This window comes from Coloeus monedula, assembly GCF_965178545.1.
Source record: "Coloeus monedula genome assembly, chromosome: 24".
Classification (NCBI taxonomy): Eukaryota; Metazoa; Chordata; class Aves; order Passeriformes; family Corvidae; genus Coloeus; species Coloeus monedula.
In genome coordinates, this window is record NC_138804.1 from 1,629,267 (window position 1) to 1,650,254 (window position 20,988).

Consider the following 20,988-nt stretch of genomic DNA (forward strand, 5'->3'; position numbering starts at 1 on the left):
TTCCCAGGGGTTCCCAGGAGTCTAGGTATGGCATACCTGGTGCTTAGGGCACTAAGCCATCCTCTCTGGCTATTGGAAAAAACAGCGAGGGTGGAAACTTTATTTATACAAGAGAGTTCAGCAGAAAGGAGCTCATTTCACAGAGGCTGCTGTGGGGCACAGAGGTTTTGCTGGGCACGTCGAAGGACCCCCCTCCAGAATTTCCCCCTGCCGAGCTTAGGTGGGTTCCTACCTCCTGGGTGATGGCATCCGAGGAGGAGAGCATCCGCCGGCGCTTCATGGGCGACTTCTGCTGCGACTCCACGAAGGCCCTGTAGGTCATCAGCTGCAGCTCGTAGTCCTGCAAAGGTGGGGGGAGATGTGGAGATCCTCAGACTCCGCTGGGGCTGCTCCTGCCCAGCCCGCCCTACCCAGGGGCAGGGGGGGAACTGTACCTTGACGGCAGCCGAGTATTGCTGGGAGAATTTCTGACACTGGTCCAGCTTGGCTTGGTTTTTCTCAATTTCTGCAGCCAAAGCCTTCAAGGAAATTCAGAGCAAAAATGGTTGTCAGGACAGGTTGGCTGAGCTGTTGCCCAGAGAAGCTGTGGATGCCCCAACCCTGGAAGTGTTCAAGGCCAGGTTGGACAGGGCTTGGAGCAACCTGGGACAGTGGGAGGTGTCCCTGCCCAAGACAGGGGGGTTGAAACAAGAGGATCTTGAAGACCCCTTCCAACTCAACCTTTCTGGGATTCTATGATAGAAGCCACAGAATTCTGGTTCACATCCCTGCGCTTTTGGGTAAAATCTTTACACTCTCCAATTTTTCACGCAAGACCTCATCTGCACCTCAAGTCCATCAGAGTTCCTCCACTTCCCAGACACCCAGCTCAGGCCTGCAGCCTCTTCCCTGCTGCTTTTCATATTTTCAAGCTCAGAGATGAAGAGAAGTGACACGGTCACTGCAGCAACGAGACATCACGAGGTCCTGCCTCACCGTTTGCTGGCTGAGCTGCTCCGACAGCACCCGGCTGTCCTCCGCCTGGCCGGGCTTCATCAGCTCCTGCTGGGCTGTGATCTCCTCGATCCACTGGATCAGGGCACTGTGGCACTGCCGGTAATCACTCAGCACCTCCTGGATGCTCTCCAGCTCCGTGTGGCTGAGAGAAAACCACCACAGGTAAGAGGAGGGGGTGAAACACCACCAGCGGGAATCCCGGCCGGAAAGAATTTTACCACCACCCATCCTAACCCCAACCCTCAGCTGAAGCTGAGGAGAAGAGGCAGGAGGTTCCTCACCGGGTCTCGATCTGGGCGCAGACTCGCTGCCAGCGATCCCACAGCTGGCTCCCCTTCTCCTGGAAGCGCTCCAGGTCGATGCTGCGCTCCTGCCTCAGCCGGAACAGCTGCTCCCCCACCTCCTTCGCCTTCGCCATCTCCTCCTCCAGCGTGGAGAACACGGAGCCCTTGTCCTTCACCTCCCCGAGCCATTGCTGCAAAAGGAGCCAGCACCAGGTCAGTGGCACCGAAAGCAGAAGGGACCAAAGTCAGAGACGTCCTCCTGCTCAGAGCTGACAAAGCTTGGAAGGGGTTAATGGGTTTATTTTCCCACTGTCCTTAACGTGCAAAGAACTGGGGGGTTATAGGAGGTGTGGAATGAAGGGGACCATGCTCCCAGGTCAGGTTGGTTCAGGCCCTGTCGTACAGAAGCAGACAGAGCACAAGCCACAGCACCTCCTCTACACTTACAAAGCAATCAGGGATATCACACCAGCAGCACAAAATCCTCTCACGTGTATCGAGGCAAGAAAAACATCCCCACAGCCCAAATTCGGCAGGAAAAAAGGAAGGACCCTGCTTGACAAAACGACAGCACCAACCTGCAGCGCTGTCCTGTGAGCCTGAATGGCTGCCAGGTCAGCAGGAACGGCCTCCTCCTGGCTCAGCTTCACCTCGTAGCCTTTGACCAGGGATTCTGCTCCTTGGGTGCTGCGGACGATGATATCAACCGTCTTCAACCTGGCAAATCAAACAGAGGCAGCACGATGACATCCCAGATGTGGCAGAGAACTGGAGGCTGCACCAGGTGCTGCAGGGGGATGGACTCGGTTACGCCCAGCACGAGGCGTGCTGGAGGCACAGAGTAAGGCCTTTAGTGAACTGGGAATGCTCAAAAGGGTATTTGGGAACAGAGGCACATCCTGACTCACTTCTCCAGGTAGATGGAAGACAGCCCATGCGTCTGCTCCATCTTGTTCACCACCAAGTCCAGCTCTGAACGCAGGTGGGGCGTGCTGGGCCCCGCAGGAGCCTTGTCCAGGAAGCTGCAGCACCTCTCGGACACAACCCGGAGCTCCGACTGCAGCTGCTGCAGATCCTCCTGCACGCGCTGGGGAGGGAGGGAGACAACGTGAAAGGAGAGCCCGAACAGGCAGGGAAAAAGCAGGATTGCCCTTGGCAAAGGAGCTGGTAGGAAATGAAGCAGGGAGCCCACCTGCTGAGGTTTTCCTGCTGCTTTCTGCGCAGCGAGATTCCCTCAAACCCCGCACCCTTCGCCCATACACTCACTCCAGAGGAGCCACAGCTATTTTTGGACCTGTGTCCACCTCGGCCCTCCCCTGCCCACCTCCCAGCAGCAGGCCTGACCTCCTGCTCCGCAATGCGGATGGCATTCTCCTGGATGGTGTCACCATCTGCCCGGGCGCTGCTCGGGGACTGGATGCGGCTCACGAGCCGCTGCTCGCACTCCTCCAGGCGCAGGCGGATGTTCTTCAGCTCGGACAGGTACGTCCTGGCCACGGTCTCATCCTTGTCCTCTGCAAGTCAGAGACACACAGAAGAGCAGCTCAAGCACCACGGGCCATTATCTGTCCCACACGGGACCCGCTGGAATTGCGCTGGCACCGGGATCTCCGCTGGGATGGAAAACGCGTTAATTAAATCATCTCGTTCCGGAAACGAGCCCAGCCACCGGGAACCGCAGCAGAGTCCTCGGTCCTAGAGGGACTCACAAGTGCCACCACTGTGTGTGTTTTCCCAAAGACTAAATGCAGGAGGGATTCCTTGCTCGGAATGCATCCCGATGACTAAACCCACTGCCAAGGTTACAAGGACTCAGCAGTTCAGCTGAAGCTGCAAAGCCAAGGGCTCCCTGCAGGAATACTGCTGGACAAAGGCCGAACACTCGGATGCATGGATGGATGGATGGATGGATGGATGGATGGAGAAATAAGGAGAGCAGCTGCTCATACCATCACCCAGCCAGCTCAGGAAGAAGAACACGAAGCTGCCCCATAAATCCTCATTTATGAGTTCCCACAGCTTCTGGTTAAACCATCAGGCCCTTTGAAGCTCACCGTTCTCCATGGACTCCAGCAGCTGCCGGATGTGTTCCTTGGAAGACTCCACTTCCTCCTCCAGGCGTAGCCGGTCCGACACGGAGAAGAGCTCCGAGTCCCGGCTGTCCTGCAGGAAATCCTCGTAGTGGGCCTGGAGGCTCTTCAGGGCTTGCTGACACTCCCCTTGAGCCAAGGATCTGAGCTGCAGGTGGAAAAAGGGCACATCCAAACATCAGGAACAACTTCCTGCACACCAACCAAACCACCTTCCTTCGCCAGGGGAGTGTTTTCAGAGGAGGAAAGATAAATCCTCTCTATCAGCCTCCTGCCTCCCTCCCGCTGTGCTCACTGCCTGATGAAATGCTCAATCCACAATCTCTCATCAGCAGCAAACTCCTGGTGCTCTTTTTATTGGGAAAAGCCGCAATCCTTTCGCACAGCACCCCCAAGCTCAAGTTTTCAAGGTGTTAATTGTTCCCCTTTTCCCCCGCTGTTCCCCACAGCTGCAACCTGCGACCCTTTTCAAGGTGTAAAGACCCTTGACTTCCCCAATCTTGAACTGTCTGGTTTTCCTATCTCCTCTGCCACACAGAGAAGCCTGGAGAGCAGCACGACCCCGGAACCAGGCAGGAAAGTCCCTCCATACCTTTTCCATGCTGAAGCTCTGCACCAGGGCAATGTCCTTCCGCAGGTAGTTCCAGGAGATGAGGCTCTTTGTGTTCATGTGGAGCTGGTGCCAGAGAGCCATCACCTTCTGGTACAGCTGTTCCACCCTGCAAGGGGAAGGAGCGGATCCATCAGCCCTGGATCTTTCCAGCAAACCCAGCCCTGACCCCGTTAATCCTCCAGCCATCAATGCCAGACAGCAGCCCATCAATCCCAGTGATCCCAGTCTGGCAGCAGGCAGGGAGTGGTGCTCCTGCTGGTCAGTGCCAGAGATCCCTGGGGGGGTCCCTCGTCCCTAGTTGTCATTTTTTCAGTTTGCAAGCTACAGCAGCAGCTGCTGCAATGGAGTTTGCAGCTGTGAAACCACGAGGGATTCCTTTCCCCACCACGAATCACTTTCGTTCCTCCATCCCCCACTCTTTTCCCATTCCCACCCCAAATCTCTCCCCTCCCACGCCACCATCCCACCTCTCTGTGACTACCACCAAAGTCACCTGTTGGCCATCTCGATGGCCTCTTTGTTGGGCGGGGGGATCAGGAAGCAGACAGAAGGCACCATGGCCTCGTTCCCCGTGGGGCTGATCACCTTCCACTTGGTCCTCTGGGAATTGTCCTCCAGGACGCATTCATCGTTCCTGCAGATGGTGATCTGCGACAGCACCGACACCCCCAGCCCATCAGAGACCAGCAGTGGGCCCTGCAAGCCTGTCCCTGCTGCCAGCCCCTCTCCTGGGGGTGAGCCAGCTCCCAAAAATACCCAGATGGATCTGCTTCAATCAAGCAACAGCCTGGAATGGCACCAAGCAGCACAGCATGCTCGTGCCGGAGAGGAAGGGACGGGGAAGCGAAAGGGAGCTGCCTGCCACCCACGTGCTCATCTGGCTGAGGTTGATGGAGCCCGTCCTCCCTGGAAGGGGAAAGGACTCCAACTCCTGCCCAGAATGAATCTGAGACATGGGAATCTGCTCCAGGAAAAACAGCCCTGCTGTTTCCCTCCCTCTGCCTCCCCACTCCTGCTTTCCACTGACAGACTCTACGGAGCTCCTCCCAAACCACCACGGGTGTCACTTCCCCTGCCTCGTCCCCGCCTTCCCTTCCCAAGTGCCACCACAAACGCCCTGCCAGCCCTCACCTCGATCTGCCGGTAGTCACAGACAGCCTTGATGGGGATGGTGCTCTTCACGGCGTGCTCCGGGTTCCTGGGCCGCAGCTGGACGATGGTTTTGGACCGTCCCACCAGGCTGGCCACGGAGCTCTTGGACTGGATGAGCTGCTCCTTTTCATCCTGGCAGGGAGAAGGAGGATGGGCGGGTTGCTCGAGGATGGTGAGGGGAGGTCTCTCCCGGGCATCTTGGCTCTCCCCCCACCCCAGTGCTGGCCTGCAAGGGCTGAGCAAACACGTCAGGAGGGTCCTGCTGCCCTGGCAGGATGGGAAGAGGGCTCAGGAGATGGGATGGGAGGGAGGACGGACGTCACTGCTACTCCCACTGCCCTGCAAAGCCACATGCACACCTCTGGCTCTCTGGCTGGTAGGACAAGAAAATGTTTTCTTTTGAAAGGGAACGCAACATCCAACAAAACAAAGTCCCAGGAGCTGTGAGGGGCCGAGAGCAGGACAACATCTGGCCCAAAGCTGGGGACATTTGGTTGCCTGGAGGAGAGCCCAGGGCAGCATGCTCCCTTCTCTAAAGCAAAGGATGAAGGGGTGCTTAAACCAACAGCTGGAATGGGAGACGATGAATTATGTGGATAAAATATCTCAGGAGAAGGGGCTCGTGGTGGAGTGATCGCACAGGCCTCTGGCTTTGGGGAGAAATCTGCCAAATCCTACAGATCCCTGCTGGGTTTGGTGATGGGACCAACCCAGGGGGACTGCTGGCAAAGCTCAGCGGTGGAGACGTGTGCGGATCACCCCGCTGGCAGCTCGTGTGATTAGTGACAGCTCAGCCCGTTGCTGGCTGTGGCCAAGGTTTCAAACAAAAAGGAAAAAAAAAGGGATCTCAGAAAAGGTTCTCCCTCATGCTCGGTACTCTGGGGTTGGTTAGTGTGCTATGACAGTGCAGGAGAATTTCATGGTTAAAACAAAAAAATTGTAATAATTTTTAAAAAAAGAAAAGGAAAAGAAAAGAATAAATGATTAAATAAACTACCTGTGCCTGTCCCCGGGGAGCATGATTGGAAGAAATAGAACTTTAACTTATTAGGTAAGAAAGAGTAATAAAGCTGAGCTCAGGGCAGCAGCTGCCCCAGTTCTGGGTTTGTGGCCACTCTCTGGCTGCCCAGAACAGCCTCTCCCACCCCAGATGGCACCTGCCAGACTGCTGCTGTTCCAGGGCTCCCAAACACAGACCCCAGGAGCCAGGCTGGCTGCTCCGTGTCCTGGCAGTGCCGGAGACAGGCCAGGACAACCCCAAGACTGTGACAGAGAGGACAGGGGTACCCCCAGGCCTTCAGGAGAGGAGACAGTGCTGATGCACCCCTCACCCCCAGTAAGGACACCCCCAGTGCCACTGGGGCCACTCTGGGGAGCTGTGCTGTGCACTGAGAGCAGAGTGACCGCCGGCCTCCACACACTCGCTGTTCACCTCCTGACCCTGCCACTGAGGCTCAGCGCTTCACCCACAGCCCAAATCCTGCCCTGACCCTGGTGTCAAACACCAGCTGATGCTTTGCTCCTTGGGGGTTGTTTTTAGGTTGGTTTTTTTCAGGCCAAATCAGGCAAGAAGGTGACAGTGCCACGGCCCAGGCTCTGCCCTGCTGCAGCTAAGCCAGGCCACGTGTTCAGAGATCAGCTCCTGGCACAGCCAGGCTGCCCTGGCTCTCCCCCACCCGGCAGGATGGATTAACACGGGATTTGGGCTGGATAAAGAGCAGGCATTTCTCCACCAGGAGCATCCGACGGGCCCTGCCTTTGTCAGCAGGGCTCGAGCAGGATGGCAGGACGGGCACGGCTGGGGCAGAAGCAGCCCACACGTCAGGCTGTGACCCTGCTCCTCACCCTGAGGGCACAGAGAGGCCTCTAAACGACAGCAACCAACTCCAGCCACACACACGCAGCTGGGGCCACCACAGCCTGCACCCCACGGCCACTCAGCAGCTCCGAGGGAAAGCAAATCACTGCCCGAGGCGGCAAACCAACCACACTCCACCAAAACCATGGGGATAAAAAGCCCAGTTCCCCCTGGGGAAGCAAGAGGTGCCCCAGGCAATGCTGCTGGACCGGAGCAGGGTGGTGGGGTGTGGGAGAACCCACCATGGAGTCCTGCAGCAGGTCCTCCAGCCGCGTCAGGCTCGTGTTGTGGTCGCAGGAGTATTTCCTTTTGATGGAGTCCTGCAGGTTCCGCAGGTACGTCTCCGACTCCCGGGCGTCGCTGAAGAACTGCGGAGCCAAAAAGGGTCACAGGAACCCAGGCAAGCGCCCCTGAGCAGCCTGAGGGCAGGCAAGAAGCACCCCAAAGGCTCAGCCAGCAGCGCCTGATGCTGCTCTGGCTTTAGGGCTGCAAGGGCAGGATCATCCCACGGGGGTGGCCAGAACCACAGGGAAGCTGCTCCCTGTTTCCCCTAGCAATGCCCAGGGAGCAGCTAACAGATATTCCAGAGAAAGCCCAAATCCCTCCTTCCCTCTCCCCCAAGGAGAACAGCAGCATAGGGGGCTCACAGGGCAGGATTCAGCAGATGGGATGCAGGGAATTTGGTCCCAAATACCTGGAAATAGGCAGCATTCTCCTTGACGTGCTGCTCCACGCACAGGCAGAGCTGCTTGATCCACTGCCACTGGGTGTGCACGGCAGCGCTGTAGGCCTGCGGAAAACACGGAAAAGGGCGCTGGAGAAGGGGCGTTCACAGCCAGGAAGGGCACGGGAAGGACACAGGAGCTGGAGGGAGGGACAGAAATGACCAAAATCTGGCTGCAAGCAGGAGGGTTTGGACACAGGAGATGGCAGACCCCGTGTCAGCGTCCCCATGTCCCACACAGCCACGACGCCAGAGGCAGGAACAGGTTGGCTTTTACGCCATGGAAAAGGTTCCCACAGCCCTTTGCTTCACCACCACAGTGTCCCTGGAAGCCTGGATGGCTCCAGGGCAGCCAAGGCCACTCCCTGGATCACCTCGCTGCGGGAAAGGCTCGTGCTCTGTGTGCTTGTGTCTTAATTTGAGGTGGGGATTATTTGGGAACGGCCAATTCCCGAAATAAAACAGCTCAGCCGCTGCACTGGTGTCCTGCCACCACAAAACACTTCCTCGGGCCTTGTGGGGTGGGGTAACAAGTCTGCCAGTTCCAGGTGAGGTGATCTGATCCTTGGGAACCCCATGGCTCTCCCAGGTTCCTGCTCACCTCCACGGTTTGCTTGGCCGGGTGGTTCTCCAGGGAGAGCAGCTCAGCCGTGTCCTGGAGGGAGCGGAAGATGTCCTGCTTCTCTTCCAGCTCTGCTGTCAGCTCCTGCAGGAGGGACACAGGCAAAGTCCAAACCTCAGCTTCGGGACCTCGCTCACACCGTGTGTCCAGCGTGGAAGTTCTACAGGAGATGCCAGCGGATCCCAGGGAATCCAGGACAGCACTGCAGCCCCATTCCCGATGGGAATCTGCCTCCTGTGTGCCAAACAGGCACTGGAAACCTGCCCAGGGACCTCTTCAGCTCCAGACAGTGTGATTGTGGAAAGATGGGAATTTATTTATACTGCTTTAAAGAGGGATTCATCTTCCTCCTTGGCTCAGACTTGCCCCCCTCACCCCCGCTAGCTCAAGACGCCTTGAGCTCCAAAATAATGCTAAAAATACATCTTTTGATGCCTTTTTGATTGCAATTCAATTGAACACACACTTTCATTCCACGTTCTGCTCTGGGGAGAGCTTCCATCAGCTCCCTTCAGGAGCAACAAGCTCAGCGAGCTGGGAGGGAGCATCCAGCCTTGGGAATTCGGGTCTGCTGGGAGCTGAGGCTTCCACAGCGGATCAAAAGCCCTCCCAGCACTCACCGAGAAGTAATTCTTCTTGGCTGCAATGTTGGGGTTGTTGTCACTCCAGTCATAGGCCAGCTCCTCCTCCTCCTTCTCATTCAGCCAGATCAGCTCGGCAGTGGCACGGGACACGAATCCGTGCAAGCTCTGGAGGTGCCTCAGCCGGAAGCTCGAGGTTTCCTGGACACAAGGAATTATTTATTATTCCTCCTTCCCTGCTCTGTAGCTGATGGGTTTCTCCCCCTCTCCGCAGCCCTGGAGCAGGGATGGAGCCCAGGCTCCCTGGGCAGCGCTGGGAGCCCGCTCACCATCAGTTTGCAGTACTGCGTCTCCAGCTTGCCTAGCGTCTCCGTGTAGCTCGCGCGGAAATTCGGAGACATCTTCCCCTGAGGGATGAGAAATGCTGCCATTACCCCACACAGGACAGCATCACTCCATACCCCAACCCCAAATCTTTCCCCACAGCTCTGCATGAGGAAGAGGAGGTGGAGAGGATGGCTCAGGGCAGCGCTGCATCAACTCAGAAGCTCCATCTTTAAAAATCACCTCTGTCCCAGGAATGTGACCCACAAGAGCTGGTCCCAATGCCCTCAGCCCCCCGTGTGGGGCCATGCCCGATGTCCCCCACTGTACCTCGTACATCCTGGCCTCCTTCACGCTGGAGCCCAGGTCCTCCACGCTGGCGTGGATGTACCTCTGGGTCTCCAGCTGGGATTCCACGCTCGGCAGGTCGGTGCCCCACTCCGCCCGCTCCAGTCTCATCTGAAACCAAGAGGTTCAGGTCAGCACTGCTCATTCTGCTCTCAGAAGGACACCAGGAATCCCCCCCAGGTCAACCCAGAGGGAACAAACACCTCCCAGTCCTGGGAAAAGATCCTAAGCCAGTGCTCCAACACTGAGAATTGCTGGGCCAGCCTATGCAAGCTTCCCACGCACATAAGACCAAGTGACTGCATCAGCACAGATCTGCTTCCAGCTCTGAAAGGCTCCCCTGATCCCCACTGGCCAGCAGGACCACAAGAGAGAAAACCCAGCTCCAGACAGAAGCCTCAGATCTCCAAAAACTACAAACCATCAAAGCAGCTGCTCACAGATAAATGCAAGAAAAGGCCCAGGGCAGCTTCCCACATCAGTCAGAGCAGAGGCAGAGCCCAGCACTCACCTGCATCTCCTCCACCCAGGCCAGCAGCTCGTAGACGAAGCGGAGGCTGCCTTCATCTTCGGAGGAGGAGATGGCCACCAGCTCTGTCCTGGTCATCGGCTTCCGGAACCAGGAGGCCGAGGAGGTGTGGAGCCCCTTGGTCAGTGGCTCGCCCTTCAAGTGCGTCGTGCTCAGCGTGGACGTGGGCGCCAGCTCCAGGGTGGAGAAGTGGCCTTTCCTGTACAGGTTGGTGCACTCCAGCCTCAGCGTCACCAGCTCGTCCTGCAGCCTCATGATCCTGGGGAAGCAAGCAAGGAGTGGATAAGGAGCCTTCCCCCAGACAGAGCAGACGTGCAGCCCCTGAGGAAGCTTCTCCGTGGTCACCTGAACACCAGCTCCTCCAGCTGGTAGTAGTTCTCATCCCGGAGGATCTGCACGTCCACCTGCAGCTGGCGGAGGAGCCCCTCGCACTCCTGCAGGTACACGACCACGTCGGACTCGTACTGCACCGGCTGCCCCGACTCCAGGTGAGCAGCATCCTGAGGGGACAAGGGACACTCAGGGCCGGGTCCCTTCAGCCCAGGAGGGGCAGGGAGAACACCACAGCAGCCCAGCTTGGAGACTGGAAATGCCTTTTGATGCACAAGCTTAACTGGGGCAGAACATGAATCCATCCCCCCACACCCCACCCAGGACAACCCCTTTAGGAGAACTTGTGGAGATGAACTGAAAGCTTCCAGGGATAGATGGGATCACCATTTTTAGCTCCCAGCCCTTTCAACCAACACTTCTCCCATAACAAAGAAAACCTCTTCAGAAACCTGCTCCCTACCCAGGCTCTGCCACTGAGTCCTTTCCGCCAGGCAAATAAAATAGATTTGGGGTTTTTTAAACCTCGTTATACAACAAAAATTATCCAACAAACTTTCCCAGAAGTGCTGCGCTCCTCTGCACCAGCACCTCTGCCGATGTCCAGCCCCACTTGCTGTATTCCCAGAGAACAAAACCATTCCCCATCCCCCCATCCCCAAGTTGATCCGTGGATCACCAAGTATCCACCAGCATCGTTGGGATAGGCTGAAGGGCAGAAGAGAAAGGAAAACTGCCCAGGGGAACCCACCAGCCCAGGCAGAAGAGAGGGGAGAAGATGGGTACAAAAGAAGAGCAGGAAAACAAATAAATCAATGAAATCAGGAGGGGGAAACACCAGCCCGCACTCACAGCCTGCAGCGTGTTCTTCGCCAGGGTGAGCTTTTCTTCACAGCTCAGAGCACCATTCTGGATTTTGTTAGCGATTTGTAGCAGCAATTCCAGCCTGGAATGACAGAGGGAGATGAGAGTGGGGGTTTGGATGTCCCTGTGGCCAGAGGAAGGAGCAGGGGATGTCCCTGACACGGGCACAGCACTGACCTCTCCACCGCCGGCCGCAGGAGCTTCTCGCGCTCCAGCATCTCGATGATGAGCTTGCCCCACTCCTCCTCCACATCGTTGGGGTGGTAGCCCTGGGGCAACTTGATGCGTCCAAATTCAATCCATACCTGGGGGAAACATCAGCAGGTTGGCATTTCCCACCTCTCCCTTGAGCTGGCTGGGGATTACAGCGAGGGAAGAGGGGCTCTGCTTCCGCTCCTGCAGCGTCCTGCTCGCTGCCTCACAATCCTGAGGGTTATTCCCACTTCTCCATTCCAAAATAAACCTGAACCGAGCACAGATTCGTCTTGCTAAAAAAGCACAACATTCCCCCCTACCAGCCTCCCGGCAGCCATGGTGATCCTTACCTCTAGCAGTTTGTAGAGCTCCTCTATCTGTCCTTTTTCCTGCTCCTTCGCTGGGATTTCGGTTTCTTTGAAGTGTATGTACTGGTTATAAAGTGCCTGCGATGAGAAAGGCTGCTCAGGAACCACCCTGGGGAATGCCACCACCCATCCCTCGGCGCTGGGCACAGGGGACACTGCGGGTGGACGCTGTCCAGAACCTACCTTTAGCTCTACAGGGTTCTGGGGGAAGGATTTGTCTGACATGAGTATCGTGTGCTGCTTGATCCACGAGATGAGGGACTCCACACGGGTCTGGTATTCCAGCCACCTCGAATCCACCTCCTGTGGGGCGAGAGTGTCTTTGCTGGTGGGTAAATCTCCGTGAGGATGAGGGAGAGCACGGAGGGAACTGAGGTGCCACGGACAAGCTACGGGATGGATCGTGTGCCAGGGCCTCCCTGCTGTGATGCCATCCCAGCAACAGGAAGGAGGAAAGGAGGAGGATCCTCCTGGAAGCTCTCTGGAAGCTCAGTTTTTTCCTGCAGAGCCTGGACAGTGCCGTGGCCTTACGGACACCCAGCAGGTCACAGGGCAGACACCATAAGGGAGATGCTCCTTCCTCCCCCTCAGCCTCTTCCCCCTCCTCAGCCCTCTTCCACAGGGAACAGACCCTTTCCCAAAGCCTTCCCACGACCCCCAGCTGCCTCCCAAATGGCTGTCCCAGCCTCCCAGCCTGCAGCAGTGCTTACGATGGCGCTGATCCCTTCTCCTCCCTCGGGGACTTTGGGAAAGGCATCGTAGATCGAAGACACGTAAGTTATCACGGACTTCTCATCCGGAGAGGGGACATCCACGTCTGGCAAGAGCAAAGCAGAAAGGCAGTGAGGAAAGGGAGTGGGAAGAGAGGCTGGCATCTCCCTGTGCTGGTCACATGCCCTGGCCACTCACCTTCGGCGTCCAGCAGCCGTGTGACCCCCAGGCGCTCGGCGATCTCGAAGGCCTGCTCCAGGTTCTCCCGGTTACTCTGGATCTGCACCCTCTCCATGTCCACCAGATCTGGCCTGCAAGACACACCCCAGAGTCACAACCAGCACCAGGTGCCCAGGGCAGAGCATCCTGGATGGGTATCACTGCCACGGGTGGCTCTGAGGGTTGGTCTGAGCCTCTGTCCCAGGCTCTCCAAGGGGACCTGGGCTGCAGGACCTCCCTGGCTCATCCTGTTTGGGAGCAGGGTTCAGGCTGCAAAGGAAAACCTCTTGGTCCCAGCTGAGGAAGAAGGAACCATGAGAGGTTTAACTGCTGCTTGGGAGACCTCCGAGATCCCTGGATGAAAGGATGGAAGTGCTGCTGCTCATGGAGAGCGAAAGGGCAGCACTGACACGTAGCCACCGCAGCACTCAGCAGTTTAAAAGCTTTTCTCCCCTGCCTCTCTCCCCAGCCACATTAAGATGTTTTTTTCCTGCAGCCTGATGTATTTTTTGCTCATTCCGAGCATCCCCCCCCAAGCACAGCCACCTGGCAGAAGAGATAATTCCAGGTAAAAAAGTCACTGCTCCCTGCCGGCCTCACCCACATCTCCAAGCACTCCAGCCTGTCACTGACTGCAGTGGTGGGCAGGGACTTTCAGGAGATCCTCATCCCTCCCCACTGCTCCTTCCTGCCTACCTGTATCTGTGGATGAGGGCGTTGAACATCTTGCCATCGCTCCAGCACGAGGAGAAGTTGGTGCACTTCACCCCGATGTAACCTGCTGTCACCTTCTGTGTCCACAGCAGCAGCTTCTCCTTGGCTGACATATCCCCCAGCTCCCCGCTGATGTAGATGTCGGAGATCTGCAAGGAAGCAGCACAGCCATGGGAGGATGCAGGAGCAAGGAAAGCTCCACCAGGCACATCCAGTTTCTACCAGCTTGCCCCACACCTGGCTACCAGAAAGGGCAGGAGGAAACTCATGGTCACCATTGGGGAGAGGGGAGCTGAGAAACTTGGGAATGGGGTCACTGGAGCTGCAGGAGAACACCAGGGTGATGTGGTTTGGGCAGGCTGGAGATCCAAGCAGGCAGAGCCAGCTTTGCCAACCCCAGTTCACAGGGGCACCAGGTGCTGCTTGGCCACACACCAAACCCCAGCTTCCAACAACCGCCGGAGCCGCTCCCTCTGCACCATCCCTGTCCCCGCCAGACAGGGACACACCTCACTGGGAACACAATGTCCTGGAGAGGAGAGGCTCCAGGCAGGTCCCTTCCTGCCTCTGCCCGCTCTGAGCACACTGGGCACCCTCCTGTACCCAGCACCCACCACAAGGAGCCCCAGCACGCTCGGACACCTGGGGCTCCCACAGGAATGGTCACTCCCACCCAGCAGCACCCAGGGTGGGCAGTGAGAAGGGACCACCACCAGTATCCCTTGCTGGGGCTGCAGGTGTGGCAGGGGAGCTCCACCTGGAGCATCCTGATGTGAAAAATGCCAACTTTAGAAGCAGGAAACAGCACTTGGAGAGGAGATCTCTCCCTGTCCTCCAGCCATGGAGCTCCTCCATGTCAGGGGAAAAGGGAAGGATGGGGACAAGGATGTGACATCCCCCCTTCTGCCTCACTGGTGCCAGGGGGTGCCGGTGCCAGGGGTGCTGTGACCCAATTCCCAACAAAAGACAGCGACAGTCACGGACCCCTCAGACAGGGCTGGCTGCGAATCCCAGACTGGCACGTGACGCCACGCACATGTCCCCGCATGCCAGCATATTCCTGATTGGCATGGCTTCCTTCTCGCCCTCCCCTCTCCAGCTCCCCACTTAGTACAATTACCTCCCCTTAATTAAGAGGCGGACAAAGGGGAGGATGGGAGCTGCTCGGATTCTCCGGGGTGCCCGCGGAAAAGCAACGCAGGCTCCCCGGATTCCTCCTCCCGGCACTGCGGGGAGAAGGTGTGCCAGGAGCCAGCCCTGCCCGCCGCCCTGAAAACACCCAGCTGCTTTCTTCCTCCCCAAAACACACCCAGATGGGCGCTGGCATCGCACAGGTCCCAGCTGTCAGACATCCCTTCGCAGGCAGGAGACAGGGACCTGCAGGATTATCCGTGTCTCCCGCCAGCGGGGCGGATGCTGCCGGTGTCATTGGTATGCTGCAGCTCACCTCCCTCTCCAGCCTGATACGCTCATCACACATGAAACTGCTCTTTGTCAGCTGCTGCCACACTGCCGGAGCTGCCTTTAACTCCTCCAGCCCCGGGGCTGCCTTTCCCCAGGGATGTCAGGAGCCAGCACCTGGTGGCAGAGCCGGGATGGATGGGACAATGAGAGGGGTGAGCAGCAGGATGCAGGATGGGACCCTCCACGCCTGCAGGGAGCAGAGAGGGACCCACAAACATCCCTCTGCTCAGCACCCCTTTATTAATTACCTGACGGCTCTTAACGAAGAGCAGAATGAACCCTTCTGTGAACCCACCCACCAGCTGTGCCCCACCCAGGCTCTCCAGCGTGGCTGCCCATCCGGGAGCACCTCACAGCACCCAGCTCTGATAAATCATTTATTTTTAATCACTGACACAGCACTGGGGTTCTCCAACCACTGGGCCTCTTCCCTGAGAGCATCCTTGAAGGAAACTCTCCTGGAGATGCACTTACAAAGGTGCAGGGTGCGGCACCAGCTCCACCCTCCTTTCTTCACGTGTCTGTGACAGGACAAAGATTTAGGGAGGCACCCGCAAGAAAAGAAAGAGGAAGCTCACAGGACCTGGGGCCAAACCCTTCCAGCACCAGCTTCATGCATCAAGCAACTGGTGGCAGGATGGTGAAGGCCACATGGTGGCTGTGACACTGATCCCAACCTGGCAAAGGTATCGGGGGCCACAGCCCCTCGAACCACGCGCTTGTCCTGGGGCACTCAGAGCCCGGCCAGAACCAAGGGCTCCTTTGCCCACGCTGTCACCCCTAAAAGAGTGACCACCAAACAGCAACAGGCCCCAAAACACAGAATCATCCCCTCCTGTTCCTCTCGGAGACTCCTCGGAGCAGGCAGAGCCCCCACGTCTCCACGTTCATCCCACTGCCATTCATCCTGCACGGGAAGCAGGAAAGGGACACCCCAAACTCACAGCCGAGCCAGCAGCCCTGAGGGCACGTGTGCCACTGGTGACAGCAGCCGCCAGCCGCACCCACTGGATCCAGCGACTGGCACTCTCAGCCCGCCCGTGCCAGGAGCAGAGGACAGGACAGGTCGGTTCCCAAGGGATACTTTCCCAGTGGAGATGCTGGAGGGGAAAAGACTTCAGGAGCTCTCTGCCCCAGCATCCTGCCACCCAGCACGAGGTTGCCCCTTGCCGAAATGACCGTGCCCAGGGTCCACCAGGATCTGGGGGTGCACTGAGCCAGGTCCCCCCACCCCGCTCCGGAAAGGGGGCGAGGGCACACGCACACACTGACCATTGCTCCGGCTGTCCCCGAGCTCCCCCTGCAAGCCCGGCCCTCCACAGCGAGCCTGAGGCCACCATCAGAGGGTGACACCGTGGTCCCACCAGCTCCTGTGCCCTTGGCCGGCCGGTCGCTGCCGTACCCCGAGGAGCTCCGGGCCGCGCTGCCGCTGCGCCCGCTGAAGGAGGACGGGCTGCGGGAAGCCGGCAGTCCGTGACCATCTCCCTCCCCGGCCCGGGACGACGGCAACCCTGAGCTTCTCCCCACGCTGGGGTTTTCCAGCTGATCCACCATGGGGGACGGCGTAGACAGCTCGGACACGGTGCCCGGCTCTGCTGCGGACGAGCAGGTCCATGCGGCGCTGGAGCTGGGATCATCGCTGCCTCCTTTCCCCCAGGCATCCAGGGCGCTGCCGGCCTCCGGCTCCCGGCTCGGCGCTGGCTCCTCGCCGGACACGGCGCCGGCCGGGGACAGGAGTCCCCCCGCAGGGCCATCGGTCCCCGCACGCAGGGGCAGCAGCACGGCCCGGCAGCTGCCGCTCCTCTGCAGCTCGACCAGCCGGCTGACCGCCTTCTCGCAGTCCTTCTCGGCCGGGTTCTCCAGCAGGCGGGCGATGACGGTGGTGCCTTCCTCCCGGGCAGCTCCCGCCACACCCGGCCGCTGCGGCTCCAGCACCAGGCGAGCTTTCTGCACCTCCCCCTGGAAGCGCTCCTTCACCTGCACGATGATCCCGGCGTGCAGCGCCGCCGGCTCGGGGTCCCCGCCGCGGGGCCGGCTGCCGGAGGGCTCCTCTCCTCCCTCCTGCCCGGGGGCTGCCTTCGACTTCGGCGCCTCCTCATCCTCGGCCACCTCCAGCGCCGGCGGCTCCTCCTGCGGGGCTGCCTCCGGCATCGCTCTCCTCTTCCCTCTCCGCCTCCGTTTGAAGCGGACTCTCTTTTTGGGAGACAGCGGTGCCTTGCCCACAGCTTTTTCCTTCTGCTCTTTAACGCAGCCCAGCGAATTCCCCATCTCCTCCTGCTCGGTGCCGGCAGGAACGCAGCTGAGCGAGTCGCCGGCTCCCGAATAAATCCCAACCCGGGCTTCATCGGATCAAACGCCCGGCGCGCAGCGCTCCGCGGACTGCCCCTTGTCGCCGTCCCCTCCCGCCAGCCCTGCCGCCACCGCCGCCGCTCCAGACAGCCATCTTACAGCCTGGGCGCTGCGAGAAGACAAATTCAAAGCATCTCACTGCAGTTCAGAAATCACTTGACCTAAAAGCAGAGGGAGCGGGGATTGGCTGCGGCGTCCTTCTCTCCAAATATGAGGTAATTGGAGCACGGCCCTTGCCAACACAAACAGGGAGCAGGAATCAGGCAGCGGAGCGAGGAGGGGAGTGGGAGAGGGTGGGGAAGAGGGGGAGAAAACACAAAACCTAAGGAAGGTTGGCAAAGGTAGAATAAAGGAAGGGGTGGGAGAGAAATGGGGGAAAAAAAAAAAGCAGGGAGGAGTCAGAGTGACTCTGCATGCACGGCAGCCGGCTCCGCAGGGCTGCTGCTCTCCAGTTCGGGAGGTTTGCTCCTTAATTCTTAATTCCGGGAGCCCCAAAAGCCCAGCTCACGTGCCCACGCTGCTGCCAGGCTCACCCAGTTTGGGGCACAGAGGGGCAGCTCGAGGTGCCCGGGGGGGGACCCGGCATCGCTTCAGTCGGAGGGTCCCAATAGGAACGGGAGCGTGATGCTGCCCATCCCACCCCATCCCATCCCAGTCCCAGTCCCAGTCCCAGTCCTGCCTCTCTTCGGTGGCTCCTGCCCCAAACGCCGCCCAGGGCAGGGATTTGAGGAGCGTGGAGCATCCCAACCCCGCCTGCCAGCTCAGAGGGCCCAGGGCAGGGTGACACACACCAAAAGTAGGGGTGAGACAAAAAATGGGGAGCAGAGGGCATAAAGATGGGGGGACTGAGCTCAGTCCCAGGAAGCAGGGAAACAACAAGGGAAACACTCAACAGGGAGCAATCCAGAAAATGACTAAGGGAAACCAGTGACCACAAGAGCTCCCACGGCACAGGGAAAAGCCCCCAGGACACCGGAGCACCCCACTCATCGTCACCACGCCAGCTCCCTGAGCTCCACACCGGCGCCATCCCACCCCAAACCTCTCCCGGGGCTCTCCCAGCTGCCCGCCCCCAGGCAGCGGCACTGGGACACGGGAGATTAAGAGGTTCACAATGGAGCTACAACCCCAGAAAAAATCCCGTTAGCGCAGCGGGAGGGGGACGCGCAGGCTCGCCGGCACCAGCCCGGCTCCTGTGTCACCCCCCCCGTCCCCCACGGCAGCAGGGCAGCGTCCCCTCCCAGCCAGGCACGGAGGGGACCCAGTGTCCCTGTCCCGGTGTCCCTGTCCCGCAATAGAAGATGCACCAGGGCTGGGTGACCCCGAGGACAGCAGGGACGAGATGCCACAGGCAGGGCCCCACCGGAGATGACGGTGACTCATCAGCATCCAGAGCCTGCCTGACCCCGGCTGCTTCCCAGGGCCAAAGCCTGGGAGAGCCTCGTCAGCAGCCTCACACCCAGCTCAGCCCCAGGCTGCCCCCAAAAGCCTCTGCCTGAGGCACTGCCCATCCTCCAAAAAATGCAATCTTCCAGTGCAATCTTCCTCATGAGTCTCAAAGCCAGCGCTAGTCCCGCCTGGAAGGTGCCAGCAGGGATCCAGCAGGGATCCAGCAGGGATCCAGCAGATCCCACAGGCTCGGTCCCACAGAGCTGACGAGCTGCTGACAGCAGCCCTGCCCAGCAAACCCCACTCGCCAACTCACTGGTGGCCACACGTCATCCCCCCCAAGCCATCAGAGCTACAACCGGATAATTTGAGGCTGTTAAAGACCCAAAACTTGCTTTTCCAAGAGCATCTCCAGCACACAATTGCTGGAGACAGCCCCAGGTCAGGGCGTTTCTCCCAGCCCCTGTGCTGTCACTCAGCTGACACATCCCATCCCATCCCATCCCATCCCATCCCATCCCATCCCATCCCATCCCATCCCATCCCATCCCATCCCATCCCATCCCATGGAAAAGTCCTGTGGCTGCACCGACCACCCAAAGGGCCGGGAGTGCCTTGGGATAACAGCCCATGGCCCCTTCCAAATTTGCTCTTCTCCTCCCAGAGACTCCAGCTGAGCAAACAGCCACGGCCAACAACCCCGGGAGGCCACGGCACACAATCTGTCATTAACGATTTCGTTATGCAAATGACGAGGGGAGGGCACTGCTCTTCTCCCAGCACAGTCTCCATGACACTGCCATGAACCTCCAGGCCCATCCATGTGCCGACATCACCATGGAAAAATGCAGAAACCATGGGTTCCACCGCCCCGGAGAGACAACGCGCTCCCTACGCATCCTCCAGCAAGAAAATTCCATGTCCTACCTGGAAGTGGAGGATGATGGTCCAGATGAGGCCCAGGGTGAGCTTGGGGTTGCCATCTGTGATGTCATCGTTGCGGATATTCACCAGTTTCACCTGGAAAAAAGGCAACAGGGTTGAAGTTTCCCATCGGCCTCCCCCGGAGAGGTCCCCAGGGCCACCCCAGGTGCTCTGGTGAGGAGCAGGCACACAGGGAGATCCCAGTGCTTCCCAAAGAGGCAGCGAGGCCACCTCATCTCCTGGCTCGGGGAGGATTTTTCCATGTTTCCAGCACTCTCCATCCAGAAGTGCTTTCCCAGCACTTAATGGTTTTACTTCAGCTCACAGAGCAGCATCCCTGGAGCACTGGTGCATAATTGAGCAGCTACAGAACCACAGAGAGTGGGGAAAAAGAGGGATGACCAAGCTTTAACTCCAGCCTGGGCTCACAACCAAGCTCTGATCAACCAGCCCTAACGAAGGCAGCAACACCCTCAATCTTCTCCCCGCTCCCCACCACTCCACGGATCATTCCCTGGCAGGAGTGTCTGGGGTAAGACACCCCAGTGAGGCCACCAGGCCATCACACTTCAAAGGAAAAAGCTGCTTCATCCAAGTGGAGAAACAAGTTTCCAAGAGCCCTTGGCAAAATGTCTCTATCAAGGAGCAGGGAGGAGGAGGAGGAGGAGGAGGAGGAGGGCTGGAAGCAGCTCGCCCTCCCTGGAGTAGGGAATGTGCTCCAATTTATTCCGTGCCCTCAGGCCATCAGCGAGGGAGAAAAGTCTCTGCTTCAGCATGAGCTGGTCCCATTTATCATCATCATCACCCTGGCATATCTGGGAGCATCACGCTGGGGAGACCTGGCCCAACAGGCAGAACAGGACACCCGGGGCTGCAGGGGTTCCACCTGGAGAGCCAACAAGTCTCGGGATGCATCCCATTGCTCCGAGCAGGATCTGCACTGAGGGGCCAGCAGCTCCCAAAAGCCTGGAGGAGGGAGCCTGTCCTCCAAAAACTGAGGGATAACAAGTCCGTGCTGATATCCAGAGAGGTGATACCACACTGAGGCACCCCTAGTGAGCCCCCCGAGGTCAAGGCAGAGCCAGCTGCCACACCTCCCCAAAAGTTGGGAGCTGTGCCACAGCCACCCATCCCCACAGCCAGGACCTGCCGGGGAGCCCCAGGGGAGGCTTTTGGGGTGCAGAAGTGACATTGACCACCCCCCTCTCAGAGCAGGGGTCTGGTCCCTTTTTCACAGCAGTTTTTGTGTGCGGGGGTGGTTTTCAGAGGCACAACACCCACAGGGAAAAGCCGCCTGAAAGCCATCCTCAACCAGCAGCACAGAGACAGGCACACCCCAG

At 58.7% G+C, this 20,988-nt stretch overlaps 1 protein-coding gene across 9 annotated transcripts in view; it reads right to left on the reverse strand.

The window, feature by feature from the left end:
* The window catches only part of MACF1 (microtubule actin crosslinking factor 1), a 131,738-nt gene that overhangs the window by 80,314 nt on the left and 30,436 nt on the right, over window positions 1-20,988 (reverse strand). For all 9 annotated transcript variants that reach the window (XM_082296582.1, XM_082296577.1, XM_082296581.1 and 6 more), the window contains exons 5-31: window positions 19,652-19,744; window positions 13,505-13,671; window positions 12,788-12,900; window positions 12,589-12,695; window positions 12,062-12,181; window positions 11,861-11,956; window positions 11,493-11,620; window positions 11,304-11,397; window positions 10,467-10,621; window positions 10,104-10,380; window positions 9,575-9,703; window positions 9,250-9,327; window positions 8,960-9,121; window positions 8,319-8,423; window positions 7,688-7,783; window positions 7,236-7,361; window positions 5,115-5,267; window positions 4,477-4,631; window positions 3,963-4,089; window positions 3,335-3,518; window positions 2,625-2,794; window positions 2,189-2,367; window positions 1,859-1,997; window positions 1,278-1,471; window positions 976-1,138; window positions 435-518; window positions 233-340 (exon numbers count right to left, since the gene is read on the reverse strand). In XM_082296582.1, the coding sequence (XP_082152708.1) occupies window positions 233-340; window positions 435-518; window positions 976-1,138; window positions 1,278-1,471; window positions 1,859-1,997; window positions 2,189-2,367; window positions 2,625-2,794; window positions 3,335-3,518; window positions 3,963-4,089; window positions 4,477-4,631; window positions 5,115-5,267; window positions 7,236-7,361; window positions 7,688-7,783; window positions 8,319-8,423; window positions 8,960-9,121; window positions 9,250-9,327; window positions 9,575-9,703; window positions 10,104-10,380; window positions 10,467-10,621; window positions 11,304-11,397; window positions 11,493-11,620; window positions 11,861-11,956; window positions 12,062-12,181; window positions 12,589-12,695; window positions 12,788-12,900; window positions 13,505-13,671; window positions 19,652-19,744 (3,702 nt within the window). The remainder of the gene's footprint in view (window positions 1-232; window positions 341-434; window positions 519-975; window positions 1,139-1,277; window positions 1,472-1,858; window positions 1,998-2,188; window positions 2,368-2,624; window positions 2,795-3,334; window positions 3,519-3,962; window positions 4,090-4,476; window positions 4,632-5,114; window positions 5,268-7,235; window positions 7,362-7,687; window positions 7,784-8,318; window positions 8,424-8,959; window positions 9,122-9,249; window positions 9,328-9,574; window positions 9,704-10,103; window positions 10,381-10,466; window positions 10,622-11,303; window positions 11,398-11,492; window positions 11,621-11,860; window positions 11,957-12,061; window positions 12,182-12,588; window positions 12,696-12,787; window positions 12,901-13,504; window positions 13,672-19,651; window positions 19,745-20,988) is intronic.